At 33.4% G+C, this 25,413-nt stretch overlaps 3 protein-coding genes across 5 annotated transcripts; 2 read left to right on the top strand and 1 right to left on the bottom strand.

The window, feature by feature from the left end:
- The first annotated feature begins 7,686 nt into the window (after nucleotides 1–7,686).
- Nucleotides 7,687–12,454, top strand: LOC133287857 (filament-like plant protein 7). Its single transcript, XM_061485534.1, has 5 exons — nucleotides 7,687–7,812; nucleotides 8,168–8,312; nucleotides 8,435–10,916; nucleotides 11,006–11,063; nucleotides 11,993–12,454. The coding sequence occupies exons 1-5, from the start codon at nucleotides 7,687–7,689 to the stop codon at nucleotides 12,452–12,454; spliced, it is 3,273 nt and encodes a 1,090-aa protein (XP_061341518.1).
- A 1,737-nt stretch (nucleotides 12,455–14,191) lies between these two features.
- Nucleotides 14,192–16,826, bottom strand: LOC133287603 (protein IN CHLOROPLAST ATPASE BIOGENESIS, chloroplastic-like). Of its 3 annotated transcripts, none has more exons than XM_061485245.1 (11): nucleotides 16,638–16,826; nucleotides 16,457–16,540; nucleotides 16,184–16,261; nucleotides 16,064–16,106; nucleotides 15,928–15,985; nucleotides 15,628–15,795; nucleotides 15,493–15,555; nucleotides 15,318–15,412; nucleotides 15,130–15,211; nucleotides 14,931–15,041; nucleotides 14,192–14,630 (listed from the first exon to the last, which is right to left on the bottom strand). In XM_061485245.1, the coding sequence occupies exons 1-11, from the start codon at nucleotides 16,771–16,773 to the stop codon at nucleotides 14,490–14,492; spliced, it is 1,059 nt and encodes a 352-aa protein (XP_061341229.1). In that variant the 5' UTR covers nucleotides 16,774–16,826; the 3' UTR covers nucleotides 14,192–14,489. The 3 variants fall into 3 exon arrangements, with proteins under 3 accessions (XP_061341229.1, XP_061341237.1, XP_061341245.1); XM_061485253.1 differs by having other exon boundaries at nucleotides 14,193–14,630; nucleotides 16,184–16,258; XM_061485261.1 differs by lacking the exon at nucleotides 14,192–14,630 and adding an exon at nucleotides 14,646–14,791.
- An 8,114-nt stretch (nucleotides 16,827–24,940) lies between these two features.
- LOC133287848 (uncharacterized) lies at nucleotides 24,941–25,387 on the top strand. The gene has a single exon (XM_061485528.1). The coding sequence runs from the start codon at nucleotides 24,941–24,943 to the stop codon at nucleotides 25,385–25,387; it is 447 nt and encodes a 148-aa protein (XP_061341512.1).
- Nucleotides 25,388–25,413: the final 26 nt, after the last annotated feature.

The raw sequence follows: 25,413 nt of genomic DNA, 5'->3' as shown, positions 1-25,413 counted from the left end.
TTGTGAACATGTAGTCAAACTTCATGGCTTTCCACGTTCGTTGGTATCTGACAGGGATCCTATATTCATGAGTAAGTTTTGGCAAAAGCTTTTCTCTTTAAGTGGAACTAAGCTCAAGGCCAGTTCTAGTTACCATCCTCAAACGGATGGCCAATCCGAAGTTACTAATCGCTATCTAGAACAATACTTACGTGCTTTTTGTTCTGATCAACATCACAGATGGTCATCTTTTTTGTGTTGGGCTGAGTTACATTATAACTCTTCTATTCATTCGGCTATAGGGATGTCTCCCTTTCAAGCTGTTTATGGTAGGGTTGCTCCAATCATTCCTCATTATCCTAGAGGATCAGTCACCATAGAAGCTCTTGATACCATGCTCTGTCAACGCAATTCAGTTCTGTCCGAATTAAAGGCCAATCTGTTGCGGGCTCAGAATCGCATGAAAAATCAAGCTGATCGTGATCGTCGTGATTTGGTTTTGGCTGAAGGAGATCTGGTGCTTGTGAAGTTACAACCTTATCGTCAGATGTCGGTAATGACTCGATCGAATCAGAAACTTGCAAAGCGTTATTATGGTCCATTTGCGATTAGAAAAGTCATCAGTGCAGTAGCCTATCAGTTGGATTTGCCTGCTTCGTCCAGGATCCATCCTACATTTCATATATCATGCTTGAAACCTTTTCGTGGTAATTCGAGTGTTCCGGTTGCTCAGTTACCTGTCATTAGTGTGGATAATAAACCAGTTCAATATCCATTGGCAGTCCTCGCCACACGAACCATTGAGGTCAAGGGCACGTCTCAAGAACAGTTCCTGGTTCAATGGTCGGATACTGTTCCTGAAGATGCCACTTGGGAACCAGCTGAAGCTTTTCGTTTGGCTTATCCAACGATAAACCTTGAGGACAAGGTTTCTCTGGAGAGAAGGGCAGTTGTTACAACTCCTCATAGGTCTATAAGGGAAAAGCAGCGTCCAATATGGATGGAGGATTACGTGGGATAGTTAGTTGTGGCAGTTGTGACATTAGCAAGTGTATCTGTTAGTTTGTTAGACATTTGTACCTATAGAATAGTGCCATGTGGACAAGTGGGTCCCTATTGTAAAGGGAGTTGAAGCTATATAAGCCCTTGTAGTTCTGTTGAAAGGTATCGGAATAAGAAAATATACAATTTGTTTCGTTTTCTCTCGTGTTCATCGATACTCTGTATCAGGATCACTTTGAGGAAAGAGAAACCAAGGAGTGAATTGCGGAAGAAATCTTAGGACTAAGAAATTTGATGCGTTTGAATCTTACGACATCACACAAATTTGAAGGCTATAAGGGTGACACAAGCCAAGCAACAAAACACTCGTTCCTTTAATTCTTGTACACATGGGTATGGATTCAGATCTGGCAAAGCATGAGACAAGTAACTAGGCCTTAGGAATCTTAGTTTGAAGCTCCAAGGTGGATTAACCCGAGACTCCTGCTTCCCTAATCATGTGAAACATGATAGGTTTTAGTTCAAAATTAAGTGCTACAGGAGGGAGGATTACTCCTCTGTCTGGTCTGTTCCTGAAAGGAGCAGCCAGAGTTCTGAAGTTTTGCTCAGGAGGAACATCTTCATTGTTATTGTTGTGATCAACCATGTTTTAAAGAATATCTTCCCTGAGGTTTCTTCTTCTCCTATGAAGTGTATGTTCTAGTTCAGAATCAAAGAGGAACTCAGGTACTTCAATTTAGTGGTCAGAGTCTGTTTCAAACTCTTCACTCATAAACCATAAACACAGGTTATATATACAGCAGATTTAGTGACAAGAAAATAAAAGTAAAGTCAGATATACAGAGTATGTACTAAAAACAGTAAATAAGAACAAAATTTAGTGTTGCTATCCTCGGAAATGGTGCCAAAAACTTGTTGGGTGGTTTGCTGATGGTGAAAAAATATAAGTTCAAGTCTTGTACACATGGGTATGGATTCAGATCTAGCAAAGCATGAGACAAGCAACTAAGCCTTAGGAATCTTAGTTTGAAGCTCCAAAGTGGATTAACCCGAGAAGGAAGTTCCTAGCGCGCACACATTATGGATGGACATCCTGGGTTGGCTGTCGTACATGGTTTAACACATAAAAACAAAAAATCAGATAAATTTTTACCTGAGACACTGGCTTTTTTGTGTGCCAAACATGGCTTTTCCCTTTTCCCAATGTTATTTTTCCATGTAACTAAATATAATCTGCGTACCAAACACATCCTTACCCTTTCGTTTTTTTCTTATTTTTTTTCTTATTTAGATTTTTTCACCACTATATTGGAAATAAATTAATCCAATAATCTATTATAAAAAAAATTATCCAATAATCAAGTTTAATCTTATCTACTCAAAGGCGAAACGTATTGTTAAGGAAAACAAACTTATTATTATTAAACCAATGATTGCATCACTCTCTTATTGGAAAAATAAAATAAAAATGGGCTAAAATTATTACAGTAATTCATTCATTAGATGATTATATTTAGGGAAAAGTTCAAAAAATTCATGTGTTTAATTATTCTCAATTATCTTTCTTATGGTTTTTTTATTTTATCTAAATCTATCTTTAGCATCGTTAATAATTGAATTAAGTTGCCTCCTACATAAAAAGTTGTTAATCTGATATAAAAATCTTAGCCCCCAACATTAAATTGCCTTGTGTCTAACAGCTCATCAATTCCCATCATATAATTAGTCTTTTCATTAGTTTGGAAGGAAGTGGAATCATCTCTTGTTATATTCTTCAAAATTATAAAATTTTAACAGTTGCGGAGTTAATTTTTGTCCCGACAATGAAAAGAATTTTTAGAAAAGGATGATGGCTCTTATATCTTGAATGCATACAATATAACACTTGCCTTGTGGCAAAAATAAAATAATGTTTTTTAATTAAATAATTACGTATTTATTGCAGTTTTGGAAAAAATTATGGATCTATTATACACTGTGACGCACTATTGAGGAGTCTCACCCTAAGGAAAGATGCCCAAAAGGGACGTCTCTCGTGAGGTGTTGACACGTGTCACTTTTTTTTTTCCAAAAAAAGAATAATTTAATTATAAAATTTCTAAAGGCCATAACTTTTGACTCGAGTATCCAAATCAGGTAATTCTTTTTTTGATTCCACATAACTTTTCAAGATCTACGCAATGACATCTCATTTGACATATTTTATTTCTCACAAACATAATTTTAATTTGCAAGAATGGTATTATAAGAGCGGTTAAACTCAGAAACATCTGAGTTCTGAATTTGTGATTTAATATAAATAAATAAATAAAATTTTGATTTGTGATTTAAATTTTTTTTATAATAATTTTTTTTTATTATAACAAAAATTTGGTTTGTGATTTAAATACAAAATAAAAATAAAAATTATTATTAATAAGAAAAACAAAATAAAGATTTGATTTGTGATTTAAACTGAAAAATCAATTTGAAAAATCTGTAGAAATAAAGGAAATAATTAAATAAATATTCTAAATTTCTAAGGAAGAAGAATATTATTTTTAAAATTAATGATTAATGCTATAAGCTTCCGGGTTATTATTCGTTGTCTGAAATTAATGATGACTTATGAATGTTTTTCAAAAATAAAATTACCTAAATTAGGCGTAACTGCCTCTTGATTGAAACCGAATTTAGACGTGATTGGTGATGTGTTAGGTTTTGACACGTGTTGACACGTGTCACATTTTTAAACTCAGAAGCCTCTCAGTTCTGCGTTTGTGATTTAATACAAAAAATAAATCAAGATTTGATGTGTGATTTGAATTAAAAAAATAAAGTTTTGTATTTTTATTATAAAAAAATTTGGTTTGTGATTTAAATTAAAAGCAACAATTATTATTAATAAGGAAAACAAAATGAAGATTTGATTTGTGATTTAAACTCAAAAATCAATTTGAAAAATCTGTATTAATAAAGAAAATAATTAAATAAATATTCTAAATATCTAAGGAAGAAGGATTACTTGATTTAAATTTAAATTATGTTGGTGAAAATAAAATATATCAAATGATACATACTCGAGTCAAAAGTTATGGCATTTAGAAGTTTTATGATTAAATTAATTGTTTTTTTGGAGAGAAAAAAAAGTGACACGTGTCAACACCTCATAAGAGACGCTCCATTTGGGCGTATTCCCCTTAGGGTGAGACTCCTCACTGAGGCGTCACAGTGTGCAATAAATACGTAATTTTTCCTAAAACTGTAATAAATACGTAATATTTAATTAAAAACATTATTTTAATTTTTTTGTCCTTGGCTTGTACATTGTGATGTTCATATTCATTTTACCTTTTGTGTTGTATAAATATTTTGACTAACTTTCTCAAATAATCAATTTGTTAAGGAGAACAAACAAAAGTAGGATGTACAACTAAAAAAGAGAGTTGCTTATATGACAGATTTTATGATAGAATAGTGCTTTTGATACGGGCAAAACAGTAATAAAATAAATAAATTAGTTCAAATTTTAATTGTATTAAAATGAACTTGATGAGTTTACCCAAAAAAAAAAAAAAATGAACTTGATGAAAAAGATCATAAAAAAAGTAAGTGATAAAAACAATATAAGGAATAAACAGTAAAAAAATAAATTACGGTAGATTTTTGAATTATGCATTTGGTAAAAGAGAATTTTTTTTAATATATGGGAATAAAAAATTTTAATTCCTGATTTTCAAGAATATATGAGGAAAATAAATATTTTTTTGAAAATATTACTAAAAAATTATCTAATAGGCCAAAAGATGATCAAAAATATTATAAAAAAAAATTTACGTCATGAGAAATAAAAAATATCACCCTTCTAATAATATTATTGGATAATATTTTAATTTAAAAAAATAAAAAAATTTCCCGAAAATCCAAAAAATTTCGCCGCACCAAACTTACCCCAGTATTTACAATAAACAGTGTAGTAGATTAAATATTACTATTTTGACGCATGGTCCTACACTTCATTTTCCGAGTGTTTTTTATTGAAGGCACGTTTGGTAAAGCAGATATTTTTTATCGTGGAAAAAAGATTTTCGGGAATGTGGGAAATAATTTTCGCAAATAAGTTACGAAAAGATGTTTGATAGGCCAATTTTTTTTCCAGAAAAGTTTGGTTAATTTTACTGATGCTATATTTTATTCATTGTAAAATATTGACGGTGAACCAAAATGACAAAATTATTTATTTTTACACATCTGCTGATATATTGTATAAGGACATTTTTGTCTCAAAACATGAAAATATGTTTTCCAATTGGTGAGAAAAATAATACCATAGTTGAGATGCAATTATTTTTTCCCATATATAATTAAGGGTCAAGATCATTTTACACCAATGTAAGTTACACTCCTAATCTTATCCGTTGATCCCACTAATATCTAAGGGCTCTAATTTTTTAGTAATGTGAGCCATTGGATACAAGTAGATCAATGGTCAAGATTAGGTGTAAGACTTCTAACTCTTACACCGGTGTAAGAATATCCTGCCCCATTAATTAAAAAGCGAGAATTAGGGATGTTCGCGGTCTGAATTGGATCGGTTTTGGAAGCAAAATTCATCTGATCCAATCCCTTTGATTTGATCATGTAATCATCCATTTGACTTGGATTTTTTCCAAATCTGATCCGATCTGATCCAATTTTTTTCAGTTTGGATTGGATCGGTTTTCGGTTTTTCGAAAATCTTAAAATTCGTTTCATGATTATTGTGGAAAAACATCTTTTGTATATATTGATTGACTTTTAAAAAAAAAATTGAAATGCAAAAGCATTAATAAATGATAATATAATATTTTTTTTGGGCAATTAGATATGAAGTTATATACATATGAAATTTTGTTGATGAGACGCGACTAGATTTTTTCTTGAATTTAGTTGATGGGTTAATGGGTATTGGGTTTAGAAATTTTTGGGCTATGATTGAGGAAATATCCAAATAGGTAGAGGAGAATTAATATATTAGATCAGTTTTCATCAACCAATCCGAAAACCAATCCAATTTAATTAAAATTTGTTATTTTTTTTCGATTTTCAGTTTATTCGATTCGATCAGGTTCGATCACCGCGATTTGGATCGGTTGATGAATACCCCTATTGACAATAATGGAAAAAAATATCCTGACATTTTTTTACTTTTAATCATATCAAAAACGGTAAAAAAAATCCTCAACCCACCTTCGGTATGTCAACCAATAAATTTATACCAAACACCACCAAAATTAATTCATTTTTTCTTGTCAACGAAACCCACTCTTCTGCTCTTTAAAAAGAAAGCTGAGACAGTTGTGGGTTGGAGTGTGGTGCCCAGTCTCCTTTGGGGCGTAGGTACTTGATGAAACATTGCACGTTACCATATTCATTATTTATGTCTCTGGTTTTAAGTTTTAATCTTCTCTTTGCTTCTCAACACTGAAACTGCTTCATATTGCTGCCTCCCTCCTCCACACTTGTAACCATTTCGTGTCTCGTTAACTAAATTTTACTCGACGTGACAGAATTGAATCTCTTCGCCATGGGGTCTCACCTATCGCTTTTTTGTCTTGGATGATCCATGCACAAGCACAACCCTCCCACTTCATTCTTAAGAGGTCAGAAACTAAAGCACACACCTCTTACAGTTATGTTACTGTACCATCATTTTAGTTTTAATTATTTCAATTAAAAAGTTCCTCTTAACCTCTCTGTTGCATGTGAATAAATTTTCAGCAGATAGAGATTTTTTTTTATTTTTTAAGGTTGATGTTGTGCTGATATTTTATGAAATTTGATTATGCCACAATGTAGATGTTTATGTAAATAACACTGTAATACACCTTTTCTGTATGATGGTAAGTTTATGGTCAAACACCATAAAAGTATAGAATAAATCTGCAACCTTGCTATGACAATACACTCATATGGTTAAAATTTGAGGGTTTAGAAATGAGCTGAGAATTTTTACTGATTTGTTAAATCAGATTACAGTTGGCTCATTAGCCCATGGGCTGACTTGATATATACTATATAGAGTATTTTATAAGAATAGTGATAATAATAATGTATTGATTTAATTACTACCTGATTAGTTATCCTTGGATGAATCCAAAATTGACGGCATATATTTTTTTTCTATTTCAACCGTTGATTTTAGATTGATCCAATAATAACTAATCAGGTAATAAATGTAATAAGCTTAAAATGGTAGTAAGTATAACATTGCCCTTGATTTCATATATGTTAGCTTTTGATTTTGTTTTTGGTTTCACTAATTTTTTTTTTAATATAAATATATAAAAAATATATATTTCATTTAGATACAAATTTGAACCTGATTCATTGAGGGAAAAAGCTCAACTAAATGTTGGTTCATTGAACTCAATAGCTGAGCTTGGACCAATAAAATGAGTTTGAGCTAGGCTTGGATCAGTTCAAATCATTTTCCATCCTGACTATTCCTGAAAATTTAATGCAACCCTTTTTGTGACGGCAAGTATTGATATAGTGCTTCTCAATGAGCTCATACTATAATTGATAAAGTAGTGAAAACTATAAAGTACTTCAGATTATTTGCATAGCATCACTGATTTGCATGAAAAAGTTATCATTGTTGTTATTTTGGTTCACTCTTATGATGAGCTCATCCTTCCTGTTAGACAACAGTAGCATACTCCTTTTCCGCTGACCAAAATCTCCATGCAGACTACAGTAGCATACTCCTTCGGGTTAGACCACAGGATGCGTTTTTGGGGGGAAAAGTCCTCGGAGAAGACAATTTTAGCAATTGACAAAGCAAATCTCACTTCAAAGGAAAATGGTGAGGTAATTATGTCTAACATCAATTGTTCTGTTCTGATCAGATATATTTTGCTCTTTTTGTAAATGTCATGGAATTTTCAGGTTCAGATATTGATTAAGCTGGCTGCCAATATGCTTCCTTTCCCCTTCATACTATCAACTCACACTTGTTAGATGAAATGCTAATCTAGACGGACCTTTTTCCTGGGCCCTTTGTGCAGAATTAGTGTATAGTTATAAAATGGACAAAATAATTCTGGATGTACCTATTTGTTAAGAGACCTGGAATTCTTCCCCATAATTTTGTGGGGTATAATGTTTGCTTTATTACTTGGTAAAAATAATTGATATTTTGTGTTGTTTTGCCTTTCTGTTTTAGGCACAGGCACTTTTAGCTGAAAAAGAAAAATTGGAGAAAGACTTAAAAAGATTAAATGATAAGCTTGCTTTTGCTCTTTCTGATTGTAATGCTAAAGATGAGCAGGTGAAGAAACAAACAAAAATTGTGCAAGAAGCAGTGGCAGGTATTATTCATGCATTCCTGTGTGTGTTCATTTATCTGGCCTCTTCCCTATCTAACTTGGGACATGAAAAATAATCAATTATGCATTATTCTTAGAGTACTTTTACCTGTCTCTTATAAAAGCTTCCTTTGAAGGATGGGAGAAGGCAGAAGCTGAAATGTTGTCTATGAAGCAAGATCTTGATGAAGCTATGCAGCAGCTATTACTTTATGAAGAAAGAGTGGCGCATTTGGATGGTGCTCTAAAGGAATGTATGCAACAGTTGCGTTTTGGAAGAGAAGAACAACAGCAAAGGATTCATGATGCTGTGATGAAGGCTTCAGAAGAATTTGAACAAACACAAATGGTTTTGGAGGAGCAGCTATCAGAGACCAGTAAAAGGCTTGCTAAATCTGGGCTTGAAAATTCTCATCTTAATAAATATATTGTTACTAAAGAAAATTTGATTGAAGATCTGAAAAGACAATTGGCTCAAGCAGAGGCAGATCATAACGCACTGATGATCAGATTAGAGTCCACCGAGAAAGATAACACTTGTCTGAAGTATGAGACTCAAGTGCTTGAAAAGGAACTTTATATTCGTAATGAGGAGAGAGAATTGTATCGTCGAACAGCTGATGCTTCTCATAAGCAGTACTTAGAGAGTGTAAAAAAAATTGCCAAGTTAGAATCAGAATGCCAGAGGCTGCGTGGTCTGGCTCATAAACGGTTACCAAGTCCTGCTGCCCTGGCAAAAATGAAAAATGAAATTGAAATATTGAGGCAGGATTCACTTGAAATGAGGAGGAAAAAGTTGAACTCAACCAGTTTAGTGGTTGAATCTTCTGTTGACAGTTCTCCTGCGATTAGACAAATCACTACTTTGACTGAGAAACTATGTGCTGTGGAAAAAGAAAACAAGAATTTGAGAGAATCCCTAAATAGGAAAACAAATGAAGTCCAATTCTCAAGAGTAATGCTTGCTCGCACAGCTTCTAAACTGTTGCAACTTGAGTCACAGATTGAATCTAAAAGTCAAGCGACCTTGGGGCAGCCTAGTAGTAATCTTGCATTGCAAGAGTTCTCTATGGCATCAATGTCTGACAGTGGTAGTGATGACAAGGTTAGCTGTGCCGAATCATGCGCTTCTGCATTGATTTCAGAACTGGAGCACTTTAGAAGTGGAAAACAGAAGGAATCATTGTCATGCAAAAGTGTTGAACCTTCAGATATAAATCTTATGGATGACTTTGCTGAAATGGAAAAATTAGCACTGGTCTCTGTTGAAAAAGCCCCTGAAATTTCTCATGTTTCTTTAGAATCAACTAATGAAATAGATGGCTTCTCTGATAGAGGACCAAGTGAGATTACTTCTGAAGTTATAGGTAAGGATATCTTTCCAGTGTCTGATCATTTGTTAGGGTTCTCAACATCAAATCAGGAAACGTGTTCCATTGACGTATTAAAGGGTAATAATATTCCTGGTTGGCTTCAGGATGTAGAAAAAGTGATCTTGGAACAAAACTGTGTCACTCATAAGAACCCTGATGATATACTTGAGGATATTAGATTGGCTTTGAGGTATCTAAATAATCTAGATCGATGTGGATTTGATTCAAGCAAAGGATCCGGTCAAGTTGGTGCATCTAATCCCCCCCATTTTGGTCACCAAACCTCATGGGAACCTTTGAATGATTCTGTGGTAGATCCACCTGGTGAAGTAAATGATGCTGAGATCTCATCAATGAAGAGAATAAAACAACAATCTCAGAGAGATCTGAGTAAATCAATAACCAAGATAATTGAGCTTATTGAAGGGATCAGCATGCCTGCTGAGGATAATGATAATTCAGATCCCTTGTGCCAAAGAGATGGAAAGAGCCGTACACATAAGAACCAAAGAATGCCAACAAACTACATTGTCCGTGTTTTCCAGTGGAAAACATCTGAACTCAGTAATGTCTTACAGCACTTTCTCCAAGTGTGTTACGATTTACTGAATGCCAAGGCTGATCATGAAAAATTTGCTGCAGAATTAACTACAGCTTTGGATTGGACTATGAATCACTGCTTTTCACTTCAGGATGTTTCCAGTATGAGGGATGCCATTAAAAAACAATTTGATTGGGATGAGACACAAAGTGAAAATGAAGCCGAAATTGGGCTGTTTGAGGTTGCAGATAAGCTGCATCTTCCCAGCGAACAGTTATCATGTTTGCCTGCATTAACTAATTCAGATTGTCATGAACTTCCAGCTGAAGAGATGCAATATGATGAAAAGGGAGAATTTGAAAATATTAAAGATAAAGAGATCAGTTCTGAATCTGAAAAGGAAGCCTTGGAAGGGAGGCTTCAATCAGCTAAGAATCAACGTCAGGAATCAGAGAAAACTATTGCCAGCTTGAGATTGGAGTTACAAACCTTGAAAGAATCCAATGGAATGCTTGGGGATCAAATACAAAATCACGCATTCGCAAATGCTGATCTTGACGTTCAGCTTACAGAATCTGAATTGAAAGAGGTTCATCACAAGGTTTTGGCATTAGAAGTGGAACTCGAGAACAAGAACCTCTATTGTGAAGAATTAGAGACCAGATGTGTTGAAATTCAGCTCCAGCTTGAAAGGTATTTGTAATGTAATAATTTTTGAACTTTTAGCTTTTCATTTCTTATTTGAGGATTGTCACACTCACGTATCAAATTTATCTTCTCAGCATGACACAGAAGTGCTCGAATGATGACATTACTCAGAAAGATAAGCCGCCACAAACTGTAAGCTCATCTCATTTTATTCCCATTACTCGTTGACTCGTAGTCAGATTACTATTGTCCTGTATGAAATTCTGGAAAACTTAATCGAGTTGAAGCATTATTCATCTAGATACAAATTTGGCACTAAACAGTATTTGATTTTATATGAAGTTAACTTGATTTTTAACTAAAGTTGGGAAATCCCAGACTGGAGCATGATGAGCAAGTTACTTCATGCATTCTTCGATTGCATTTTAAGCTTTGCATGCCAGAAATATTTCATGCATACAAATCTCCGAGACTTAGAAATTGGCATTGAAATTGGCACAGCATGATTTGTTTCCTTCCGGTTAAACATAATTGAAAATAACTATATCTAAGGCTTATGCTGCTATGATTTTAGTGAGGAAGTTGGGATAAGATTTTAGATTAGTAATGAAAACAGACTATAATTTATATTGACAACTTTATATCTGTTTTGCGTGGTACTTTCCACTAATTTGAATAAGCAGAGAATATCAAACAAACAAAAAAACTTGTCTTTTTACTTTTGATGAAGGAAAAAACTTATGTTGCAACTTTCAAGGTAACTTAAAAATGAATCAGGGGCATCTAATTGAAATAGTCTGATTTTCCATCTATCATATCATTTCCAATCATCAACTAGGGTCTTCATATTTCCTATTTCCTGTCAGTTCCACTAAGAAACAATTCAGGCAAAATCCTGTAAAGAATTAAAAGTGGATACAAATAAATGAAAATGAAGACCTGATAGATATTGATCAAAACAATAGACAAAAAACAGGAAAAGCAAGAGCATCTACCCTTGTATAAGTTTAACAACAATGGTGCAGTAACTAAAGTGATGAGTTGATTGCTTACTTGTGCAAATTTATCTCCATTGCAATATATACTGGTATTGAGTTGGGGATTGTTTATCAATCTTGCAGGGGTGGGAGATAACAGCTGCTTCAGAAAAGTTGGCAGATTGTCAAGAAACCATCATTCACCTTGGGAAGCAGTTGAAGGCAACGGCTGCACCAAAGGATGCATCCCTTTTTGACAATGTCATTGCCAACCATCGTCATACAATAACAAACAAAACTACTGTCCCCCTAAAAGACATGAAAGTGAAAAATAGATGTTCTCTACTTGATATGCTAGCTGATGATGATATTAAAGCCAAAGTTTGCAAAGCAAGTGACAGAAACTCCAGTCCCAACAGCATTCCTGGTTTTATACAGCCCCAGGAAAAGATTTTAGTTTTGAACGGACTCAAAAGCCAGGATGACAGTGCTACTGTTAATTCTTTGGACATTGTACCTGCCAAGAAATCTGGAGGTCGAAATTTGTGGAAAAGGCTATTAGGTAGGAAGAAGAAAGCCAAAAAGAAAAACTTACTTTCCTTTTAACACATGAGATGTGATTCTAGTGTTGTTTAGTACTTCTTAAGAGGGGAAAACAATTATATCTTCTTTGTTATATTTCTAATGGAGACTTGAGTCATGTTTGTGTGTTTTACTCTTGACCCTTATATATATACGCGCCTGACAACAGAAAATTCATTTTGTTGAATGCATGAAAAGTTGTTGTCATGGCATGTATACTTACCCGAGTGTTCAACATTTAATTAGGCAGTTGTGTCTTTTTATTGATGAAAGATACTTTGGTTATCAAAATCATATATGGATGACAGTTTGTTTAATACCGGTCTTGCTTGCACTAGCCCAATGGGTATAAATCATAATATCAATCGCTAAGTTGAGGTTATCTTTCATGTTTTCATGAAGGGAAAAAAGTTTTCGATGTTACTTTAGATAACTTTATCTAATGTTCATCGAAACGACGTCGTTTTGGGGTTAAAAAATAAAAAAATTAAAGTGATAAAGACTATTATAATCCTGAAATAAATTAAAATTACAAAAATACCATGATTTTCGTCCCAAAACGACGTCGTTTTGATGAACATTAGATAAAATTATCTAAAGTAACATCAGAAAAAACAAACCCTTTCATGAAATAGGAAATGGAAAAAATGTTTGTCCTTTTTTTTTTTAATATCAAATGTTTGTCCTTCTAAATGACATATGTTGTGTTATTTTACTTTCAAAAGAGGTGGGACCCATACATTTTTTTTTTGTCCACTCTTTCTCCTCCATCATTTATTTCTTTCTCACTTAAAATGACACAACTTTACGTCACGTAGACCGTCATAGGAAAAAGTCACACCCCCATCATGTACCAAAAGGGAAAAATAATGCATTTGCATGTAGAATTTCCCCGCAAGTAGGATCATGTAGACCATTGGTGTTGAGGATTGAAAAACAGAGAGAGAAAGGGAAGAGGGGGAAGAATAGGGATGATTAGTTGAATGTGGAAAACGTGAGAATTATTACAGTCAAATAACATTACTCTACACCAGAATTCCACTTCGAACAATCTGACGACATTGGATTATTAAACCCACCTTGATTTTGGGTTCAGCTTTGAGTGGTGATGTTCACACCAAAATTGTTTTTAGCAAAAAAAATTACTAACGACAAAACATTATTTTTTTTATTCTGAATTTCCTACGTGACCCACAACAATTAATTTTTCTCAGCTATAGAAAGATATAATTCATCAATATTATTCAAATAAATTTCCTAAAGAAATTATTCATGACAACAAACTTTTTCCCTTGGCTTTGGCTTTGGGTTTAGTTTCAATGAGCAATGTCGGGTCGTCTAGTGTCTGTATTATGCACTTCCTATTACCATTAATTATGCCCATTTTTTACTCTCTCTTTCTTTTAACAGTAAGGGTAGAGTATCTTGCATTCAGCTTTCACGATATTAAATATTTCCCCCGTCAATTTTTAAAGATCCAATCCCAAAAAATTAATTGTCTTAAATGATGAGCCAAGGTTCATGCTACATGCACTAAACCGTAAGATGTCCTTTCTCTGCTTCGTAAGCATGTGAAGGTTTTTGGCAGCAGGTCAAGGCCATCGAGCAACCGCATAAAGGCACCCTTCGTGGATACAAGTTACTACTAATACCGTCTAGCTCCCGCAGCAGTTTGTTTGGTCAACCTGCAATAACATGTCAAGTATTGATTGTGGGTGCAAGGGATGCAAATAATCAAGTCATTGAGAGGATCAAGTTGATATTGAGTTACTTGCCATCTATGTGAACTTTTTTTTAGAAAAAAAGCCCGAGACATGTGAATTAAGAGTGTAACAATATTATTACTACTAAATGTACATCATGAAACATAATAGGGTTTAAGGTTTAAGGTTAAATTGATTTCAATGAAATGAGAACTCAAGGTAAAATATACAGGCCTGAAGAATGAATTGTATGATTTTCCTCTAATTATACTTTCCAAAACTTCATATTAAGTACTGGAAATGCCAAATGGAAAGGTACTGAAGCCTGAAGGTGGAAGAATATATGATAAAGCATATTAATCTCTGTGAAGTACGAAATTTGCGACATCATGAAGCCCAGCTTCCTCGTAACATTTGGCAATCCGCTCCAAATAATCATCCCATTTTCCCTCTATAGAAGCCAAATCCAACAAGAAAGCAGCTTCATCTAGTACAACCTGCAAATTGATTTCAAAACGAAAACGAGAAAATTTAAGATGAATATCAGCATTCACCCTTGCCTAGAATATTTGATGTTATAGCCATAATATTCAAATTAAATCAACAAATATCTGACACTATATATTCAAATTAAGAAAGCAGCTTCATCTAGTACAACCTGCAAATTGATTTGAAAATTAAAACGAGAAAAATTAACATGAATATCAGCATTCACCCTTGCCATGAATATTTGTATTTGATGTTATAGCCATGGTACTCAAATTAAACCAATAAATAGTTGACACTATATATAGAACCTGAGCAGGCGCCTTTCCCTTTTTAAGATCTTCTTGCCTTCCCTCTTCAGTCACCTTCTCTTTAATGTACTCAATTTGCTCATCGTCCCATTGTGCTATATTGGCAACGTCCTAAACAAAAATGACTATCACAGAAGGAAATACCAGAAAAAGAGGAAAATAAGCACAGAAGCAAAAGAGACTGATGAAGGCTTCACACCTGATACTTGCAGCCCAGAGTCCACCATGGTGATTTCAAAGCTCCCCTGGCAGCATCTTTAGCTTCTACTTTACGCCCAACCCTGTAAAAAATTATTAGATATTTATTATTATTAAAAAAGCTCCTTAGAATTCAGTTTTCCCATTTTGAACAATTTCAAGAAGTAACGAAGAATGTTTACTACTAACCTCAACAAAACCTCAGCATTGAACACGAAAGGTCGTGCAAATCCTGGGAAATGCTCCTTCTTGGTATAAAATTCCCCTGTCACTAGAGCTGAAACCTTCCACGCACACAACCAAAATGCATCAATTGACTAATAGCTAATGCTTGAGGAACTAATTAAACGCAAGGGAATCTTACATGATCTCCTTCCTCAAAATGCCGCATCACTTTGCGCTCTAAGATATCTGGAAATACACCAACCTGAAAACAAATTAGATTCTTGCAACTATTTGTCATCAGAATTAAAAACACAGTTTACAAATGTATTAATACCTTCTTCAAAAGATAGACATCTAGGTTAGAAATTCCAGACTCTGCAAAATCACCCTTTCTGTAAAGTTTCTTCCCAACATCAGCCGAAGCATAAAATAGTTCTTCATTTCTCTCTTCACTGTTCTTTGCATCTTCCTCAACCAAAATTCTGTGTATAAATTGGTCTACCTATATGCAGAAAATAGACAGTTGGCATAACATAACACCATCTTAAAAAGTGTCCATTAATCAACATCACAATGTATTAGCAACAAACACAGCAATGCAGTCAAAAGAAAAGACCAAGCATACTCCACTTACACTCTTAGCTAGAAGCCACACTCCATGTTCTCTGACTTCCACCACAGGCATTTCCATCCTGCAGGTGTTTATAATTATAAGATGATCAAAACAACAATAAACTAACAACATGAAAGCACAAAAAATTGAGCCTTACTCAGGTGGAGCAGTGGGCCACCTTAGCAGTGCAGTTACAGTACCTATGAAGAAAACAGTAACATAAAAATACAATACTAAACTTTAAGATTTATCAATATTATTAATCTCAAACCCATACCTGAGCTATTTTTTGACAGTGGTATAGCAAGAGGGATTAATCCTTGCTTGGCACCGGGAGAGATAATAGATTCACCTGCTATACAGAAAATTCAAGCTACATATGTGCATAACATAGCTTGATAGACCAAAATAATCTAAGTAAAATGTGACAAAATACAGAATTATAATTATAATTATTCTAAACATGAGATTATATAAATGGTTGAGAGTATTACTTTTGGTAATAACAAGGACAAATTGGTTATTAGAACATAATGTGCATTGAAGGTACCTCTGGTTTTCAAAATACACAATAGTTGTGAGAGATGCTGAGGAGGCTGAGTCGTAGCTACATCCTTCACGAAAGAGACGTGGTCTGCGACAGGGAAGAGAAGAAAAGTGAAAAGGAAAGAGCAAAATAGTTTTCTGCAGAAATAAGAAGAAGAAAGAGTGAAGGTTGGCATTTACAGTACCAGGAATGGAGGAAGGAGAAAGAGAAAGAGAAAGAGAAGAAGAGACGCGAAGGGAAGCTCTGTGGTGGTTGAGAAGCAGAGGCACGACGTTGCCGCGTGAACCTCCACCATACAACACCCCGCCGCCGATCTTCATTCTCTGTTCGCCTTTTCTTTCTTTTGGCTCATATTCTCTGCATTTATCTATTCTCTTTTTCAGTGGAAATAAAATAAAATAAAAATAAAATAAAACACTGCCACAAAAAACAAATTATCAACTTTTAGTGCTAAAAGGCTAAAGCCCGTTTTCACTGCTACGGCCTACGGGTTTTGCAGCCATCTAGCTCGGTATATAATCCCAAGTCCATGCTATCAAAATTAGCAAGAAGCTTTAATAACTCTTAGAATTTAATTTCAATTCATTATTCATGTAAAAATAAAAAAATTACACTGTTGTTTCATGAGTTTGATAATTGATATGTCAAACTTGTTAAATAATGTAATAGTATATCATTAGATAATAGCATCGAATTCTTTGTATAGTATAATATATCAAAATTAGACTTGATATCTTTTTATTCATGCGAGATTTTTCTATCTCGTAAAGTTACTATTTTGTGTATTGTTATTATTATTATTATGTGTAGCAACTCATATCTCGTATCAATATATTTTGTACGATAATGGAACATTACATTATTGATTAAATCCAAAAGTGTTCTGACTGCTGCAAGTAATAAGAACATCTAATGCTTCATTCATAATTTATTGATTTATTTTCTTTTTCTTTTTTTTAAGAATTTGCATCTATCATATCACATGACAACAAAAAATTTCGTACATCTAAAGCCCACATTTTTTAAAGCAAAAAAAAATAAAAAATTAAAGCACGCAAAACGAATGTCTATAATATTACACAATCACTTTTCCTACAAGTCTACAACATAACTCTTATAAAAAAAAAAAAATTAACATGATAACAGATTCTAGATGAATTGTATATTAGACATTAGACAACCCTTATGCGACTATGTAAAAGTAAATAATAACCATGAATTATATTTCGTACCGTCTAAATTAATAATAACATGTGACGTGTCTGCATTTGCGTAGTCCTTTAAATTTGGTTTTGAGATCATATAGAATAGAATATACGTAGATTGTAGTGCTACTTTGAGATAACTAGCTAGGGACTCATCTTGCAACTTCACTTATCAATTGTCTATTGGAGATGAGCTTGTTCATTATTCGAATCACTGAGCAATGTCTTCTATTTTATTTATTTTTGGAAAAAAAAATATCAGCTTTGTTATGCTTTTATATATATATATATATATATATATATATATATATATATATATATATATATATATATATATATATATATATATGGTAAAGCGTATGTACACTTATTACATATAAGAATTTGTGCGGTCAAAAAATTATAATTATGTACTACGGGTAGTACATAGTTATAATATTAAAACTAATTTTTTTTAGTCATTTTAGTAACTTTTCAAAGGCTTGTCGGATGATGTAGAACAGAAAAAAAAAATTAACTTTAACATTATAATTATGTACTACCGGTACATAGTTATATTACTAAAGAAAAAAATAACTTTAATATTATAACTATGTACTATCTGTAATACATAATTATAATTTTTTGACTGCACCAAATTTTATATACAGTGACATTATACATTATTTTCCCATACATATATATATATATATAGAGGTAGGATCATTTGACACCAGTGTCAAATTTCAAATTTGACACCTCATCTGAGAGCCATTAGATCAAAAAAGATCAGTGGTGTCATATGCTTACAAATCAGAGCCATTGATCTTTTTTGATCTAATGGCTATCAGATGAGGTGTCAAATTTGAAATTTGACACTGGTGTCAAAGGATCCTACCTCATATATATATATATATATATATATATATATATATATATATATATATATATATATATATATTATCATAGGTATGAAAAAAAAAATTATAAAGTAGAAAATTACTTAAGTATTTGAGTTGTTGTAAAGTTAGAGCTAGGTCTATATCGAGAGTGTAGTATTTCGCTATGTGGGTGCAGAAGGAGATAATGATACAAACCAAGGCACAATAGCTCTAGAATTTAGCGGAATAACAACTCATAAAAATAATGTATGCAATATGTCTCTTCAGGTAGAGAAGATTATAATTTATAGGTGAGAATAATATTCTCTTATGATATGATATAGTCAAACCACTTTGTCCACTACCTCATTTCTATGAGCGAAGATGTGCAAAACTACATGAAAGTGTACGAAGGATGAGCTGTGCAAAGAGTGAGAGATCCTCTAACTATAGGTTTATGTGCTCACCATGAAGAGGCAGGGATGTGACCCCTTTATGCGCCTTTATAAAGTGACCCACACACATTATAAAGGGACCCTTTATGCGCATTTATGCGCCTTTGGAAGTTGTGTATATATATCTTGTGTGTTACTTGGTGTTTTCCTTTGGTTTTTCGCCTTTTGTAATTCTTCCCCTCCTCATCCTGTTCTCTTTTGTTTTCTGTTGCATATTCATCTGCTCAATCTTTTTTGGTGCCAAATATGTACTCGAGGTAAGATTTCATTAAGGATCTTAATCTGTCAAAGGAGGAGTGGAGGATTAAGGTGAAGGTTGTTAGGACTTGGAATGTTCCTAATTTTTAGCGAAAAGATTTTGACGACAATCTGGACATGGTTCTATTAGACGAGAAGGTAATACTTTGCGTTCTTTATGTTTTTTTTTTACGGCCATTATGTGAATGTATCTAATGTATCTGTTTTGTAGGGTAGAAGGATAAATGCTACTGTCAAAGGATCTCTGAATGTCCATAAAAAAATTTGCGAAGGGGATGTCTATTTTATAAGAAATTTTGGAGTTGGGTTGAACAGTGATAATTTCAGGCCAACTAGACATGATTATTGTCTATCGTTCAACTTGAGGACCGATGTTAAATCGACTGCGGATGCTACTATTCCTGCTAATGGATTTGGTTTTGTTGATTTTGGCGTTATAGAGAGGGAATCAGCTGACTCTCCTTATTTAGTAGGTAATATTTTTGTCTGAGTTTACTAGTGTATTTTATGTGTTAATGTCTTTGATAAGTGTTCAACTTCTTCTCTCTGTAGACGTCGTCGGTTTGCTGTCAGGTATTGGAGACGTTAGTGAGCATGTTGTGTCCGGTAGAAAAAAAAAATGGTTGTTTTAGAACTTGATGACCTCGGGTATATTTGTATGATTATTATGAAGTATATTCTCAGATGAAATATATTTTTATTTCTTCCAACTTTTGTGAAAATAGGGGTCACAAGCTCGAATGTACTTTGTGGGAGCAGCATGTGGATAAAGTGCAGTCTTTGTTGGCAAAGAACGATTCTCCTCAAAATGTTATGATCGTCCAGCTTGCAAGGATTAAGGGTTTCAGGGGTATTTTCAATAATATGTGCTTAATATATTTCATTTTTTTATTTGGTGTGTGTTCTGAATCTCTGTTACTTTCGTTTTCACGATTGATTAGGTAAGATAGAGATAACAAATACAAAATGTACGACGAGAATTCTCTTCGATTCCAGTCTTCCTGAAATCGTAGAGTTCAAAAAGAAGTGAGCATTTTCTTTACGCGCTTCGTTAAAAAACGTAAAAAAAAATAAGGAGACACATTTTATTTACATCGCGCTTCATTATGCGTGTGTGTGTCTTCCACTAATTGTTGTTTTAACTTGCTATTTGGTGATTGTTTTGCTGTTGTGTTGCGTTTTAGGCTTTCGTCTGATCCAATAGAGAGCGGTATGAGGTTGACTCAGTTGTCCAACCAATCGTCGTATTCTTTTGAAAATGATTTTCTAAAAGACACAAAGAGGAAGTCTATTAGTGACATCAAGAATTGCAGTGAGATTACCACTTGCATTACTTATGGAACAATAAAATCAATTGAGTCGAAGTACAACTGGTGGTACAAGTCCTGCAAGAAATGTCCATATTCTGTATGTGAGGATTTTGAAAAATAGTTTTGTAAGAATTGTCAGAAACATTGGGACGATTATTGTCCTAAGTAAGTATTATTTTGTGAGCTTTTTTAAAACGTAAAAGAATCAGTGTGTTGTGTACTTATTTGTTGTGTGTGACAGATTTAGTGTTCAAGTCAGAGTGGTAGATATCACAGATTCTGCCTCTTTCATACTGTTTGATAGAGACTGTGTAGCTTTATTAGGAATGGGTGCTACTGAAATACGCGAACAACATTTCAAGCGGGTTTTATACTTATTTCAAGCATTTTGTCATCTATTGGCAGTATTTGTACTTTGGAATTCCTTTCTGATATGTTTTCCTTTTTTTTTCTGTAGGGTGCTGATTTGGAGCTTTATCCAGAAGGACTTAACATTCTCAATGAGAAATCCATGTTGTTTAAGGTCAATGTGAAAAAAAAGCATTTAGACTTATTGAACGAGCCAAAATATCAAGTTTCAAGGGTTTGCAACAGCGAATCTATTATACAGTCATTTCTTAAGTCTGTGATGGAATTGAATGTATGTCGTTTTAATTTAAGTTATTTTATTTGTTGCGTTTTTTATTTTTGTGTGTGTTTCTATTATTGAATGTATGTCGTTTGTTTATTTGGTTTGAATTTTTACGTTTTAAAAAAAATGCAGGATGAGACCATATTCGATAACACCAACGACAATGATGTTGTGTCACAGGAACGTGGACGAGTTGCGTTTTCAAAGACATGCAGTTGTGAAAATTTTGACATTTTTTTTTACAGGATGTTGAGAGTTAAACCTGTGAGAGTACAGGAGATGCAGACATGTCTCTGTCTCTGTTGTCACTCTCCGAATTTTAATAATAGTGTTGAAGACAAATGTAATTCTTCTATTGTTCGTCCTTTGAAGAAGATAAAACTGGAGTAAGAGTTAAGTGCTTGCCCGTTAATTCTCACTATGTTCTGTACTTTAGTCATTTAAATTATAATCGTTATTGGATTAAACACTGACACGTGGGAAAAAAATTGGAATAGGTTTGATGGTGAAGCTGGAGACACAAAACCGGAGGAAGGAGATCCGTGACTTATTACGTGTTGTATGTGCTGATAAACAGAGAATTTGGTCGAAAGGAGATTTTGATTAAACTGTGAACTATTGTAACTGTTTTGCAAAGTATTAAGATGCATGAGCATAACAGAAATGTTAAGTTTATGGACTTTTTGTTCCGTTAGGTACAACAGTATTTGAATGGATTATAATATAATTATATGTTTGTTGTACAACTAAGGATGTCCTTCGCTGTTAAACACGACGTGTTGGCAAAAAAAATATCATTATATATTTGCTTATCCGGTATGGATTTTGAATAATTAATCAACTTTTATACTTCATAGTTTATGATAAGATGTTCAAATGTTGTTAACATGATGTTCTATGTGATAACTTAATGAGTCACTGTTATTGAATGCATTTGAATTTTTTTAAAATGTCTGATGGACACATTGGATAACGAAAAGCCACATGGGAGAGAATTATAATACCATTAATTGCTGGATTAAGTGGTAATTAATAGTTAGTGGAGCTTCTTTTGAATTTTAACGTTTTGTAAATGTATCCAATGCACACACGTGAGCGTAAATTACAATGTGATACCATTATGTAAATGACAATGGATTTTTATTGCTTAACATTGAATTGGATATCAAGTGGAAATGGGTTCTTAACTATTGATGAACTGGTGTACTTCATAGTTCATGATAATGGGAATTATAATACCATTAATTATTGGATTAAATGGTAATTAATAGTTAGTGGAGCTTCTTTTGAATTTTAACGTTTTGTAAATGTACCCAATGCACACGTACCATCTGTGTAAATTATAATGCGATGCCATTATGTAAATGACAATGGATTTTTATTGCTTAACGTCGAATTGGATATCAAGTGGAAAGGGGTTCTTAATTATTGATGAACTGGTGTACTTTATAGTTCATGATAATGGGATTACCTATTTTTACCAAGAACATTAGATTTGATATATTGCAAAATCCCTGTTGTTGGATGCCCCTGGATTTTTGAGTAAATGGTTGATGGATGCATTGGAACACGAAAAGCTATTTTGGGAGGCAAAACGACACTCTTAAATTTTAACAAAATATCAATGCATGGTTGCTCGATAGCCCAACTCCATTTAATTATTCCATTTGCAAGCCGTCGACCATTCAAATTCTCCATCTTGAATGTTCATTTTATCATTGAATTATTGTGACATTACCGATGAATGGAAGAATGTTTTACACATTTCAACTGATATCCCTTAATGCAGTTTTCTTTTCTCCATAGAATCCACCAAGTGGCATGCAAAATCAACTTTATTAATTTGTTATAAATAATACTTAACTTCCTCGACTTCTCATATGAGGGAGCAATCATTGATGAAAAAAATTAAACTAATTTCCTTTTGTCGGTTGTTTAGGCTTCTGTCGATGGCTGTTTCTTCTTCTGGAAAGCGGATGAAGATTGAGAAGGAAGAGGAGGAGTATTTCAAATCTCTTCCTCATGATTTGTTGATGGAAATTTTTGCTAGGTGGCAGCTGGTGGGGTCGTTGATATTTACATGCTGCTACTAACTTGCAAGGAATTTAAAAGTTATCTAGATGACGAGTATATGTGGACACATACAATACAACTTATGCTGTATGGAGATAATTGAGATGTACATCGACTTCCTCATATGTTGTTGATGTTTTTATTGTCGGAAAGTCTTTGGAATAAATAACATGCTATTTTATTATATATCATATTATCTATTTTTACGCTTTTTTAATAATTTTGATTCCCATTACTTTAAGTAAATGTAAATAGCCTTTTTTTTACGTTAAATTGGAAGTTCTTGAGTCTTGAGTGGAAGTTGTAATGTGGAAGAGTTATGTCTCTATGTGAACCAATTTATCAAAACTTATATAAATTGTCGAGATAAACATCATTCTTCAGCCTAACCTACTGTCATAAAAAGTTTTCTACTCATTTACAAAAAATAAATAAAAATATATATGATATGACGAAAAATATTTCTGACGTCAAAAAGCTTCCAACATATTTGTGGTTATATATTTTCGCAAATGTTGCATCTCATTCAATTGAGGACATTTGCAACATAAATTTTGGGCTGCAAATATTTCCAGCTGTTAGCAGAGCACAATTTTGTTTACAGGCACGTTACGTTGAGTAAGTTTGCAAAATATGACTTGGAATGGATCACCCGCAATGTGTTTCGTTACGGAGATGAAGATAAATCGGTGTACGACGTTCGAGTGTTTGAATTCGAGTTGTATGAATTTGAATCGTGTTCGTTGAAAAGGTTCAACAAGGAGCGTGAGATTAAATTCTTGAAATGTTGCTACGAGAGTGGCAACCCACTGATGATGCTTGGAAGTTGATGAAGATCTGCCATTTATGTTACGTTTTCCTTACTTTTCTTTGTTGTTTTTTAATAGTACTGTTGTAAGATAACCATGACAATGTCGAACCTTTTAAAATTCCTTGGATGTAATGCTGCCTTTTGAATATGCAGTCCATATATGTTACGTGTCCTTAATTTTCATTGTATGCAATGCCTTTCCCACTTTGTTATCATTTTACTATGGTTCCAACAGGGTCCACGTTTGATGAGTTAATTGTATTACGTTGAATAATTAACGGGTAAAGCGTATTATTGAGCTGAATGCAAAGAGTTGATGAGTTAATTGTATTACGTTGAATAATTAATTGGTAAAATGTATTATTGAGTTGAATGCACAGAGTTTCGCATTGATGAAATTAACAACACATATCCCAGATGAATCATTTATTGCTAATGAATTCTAAACCATTTAGTAATAAAAATTATTAAAACTTTGAAAATAATATGTGTTAATTGAACATGACAATCGGTCCATATTCATTTGAAGCATTTCATCGAATATCTCTCATTTGTATTAAAGGACGGGTCATCGTTTAACGTAACCTATAATGGAATGAATTAACGTTTTAATTGTGGTTTCAAGCGTTATGTTTTCTGATAAACTAACCATGCTTAAACATCGTAATGAATTTGGTCCAAAATTTTAATTCAATTGTATTTTCCAAAGTCAGATAAGTATTTCAATCGTTGCTTTTATCAAAAACAGTAAATTAATTGCAAAGTTGTTTCTTCCCTTCAAACGACTCAAGCTTCGTTATATATACACTAGTTCAATTTTTTCAAATACCAACATTTCCATTATTCTATCAACTACAACTAGAATTGTTCATCTTTCTTGTTCAATGGCGATGTTACCTCTCATAGCAATTCCACTTGAATTATTGATTGGGGAATCTGAAGATCCACTATCGGATATGGTTGATTTTGTGTACCCGAATATCTTGGATCATATTTTAGATCATGCTTTCTACAAAGAACGTGCAATTTTAACTCCTAGTTTGACATATGTTTCCATCTTAAACGAGCGCCTAATGTCTTTGATTCTAGGAGAGGAAAAAACATATTTGAGTTCGGATAATGTGATGAAGCAGGATGCTAATTCTCAACTTGAGGACAACGAATTCTCACCTGATATTTCAAATACCTTCTCATGCTCGGGTCTTCCTGAACATAAATTAACTCTTAAGGTTAATGTGCTAGTTATGCTGTTTAGAGGTTTATGCAATGACACAAGATTGCTTGTTTCAAGATTAGGCAGTCATGTTGTTGAGGCAACTGTTTTTACATGAAGCAATATAGGTGAGAGTGTTTTGAT

The sequence above is a fragment of the Gastrolobium bilobum genome, unplaced genomic scaffold, assembly GCF_033153095.1.
Source record: "Gastrolobium bilobum isolate Gb01-03AN ecotype WA unplaced genomic scaffold, APGP_CSIRO_Gbil_v1 utg2810, whole genome shotgun sequence".
NCBI lineage: Eukaryota > Viridiplantae > Streptophyta > Magnoliopsida > Fabales > Fabaceae > Gastrolobium > Gastrolobium bilobum.
Note: the sequence above shows the minus strand (reverse complement) of the source record. Positions and strands in the feature narration are given on the sequence as shown.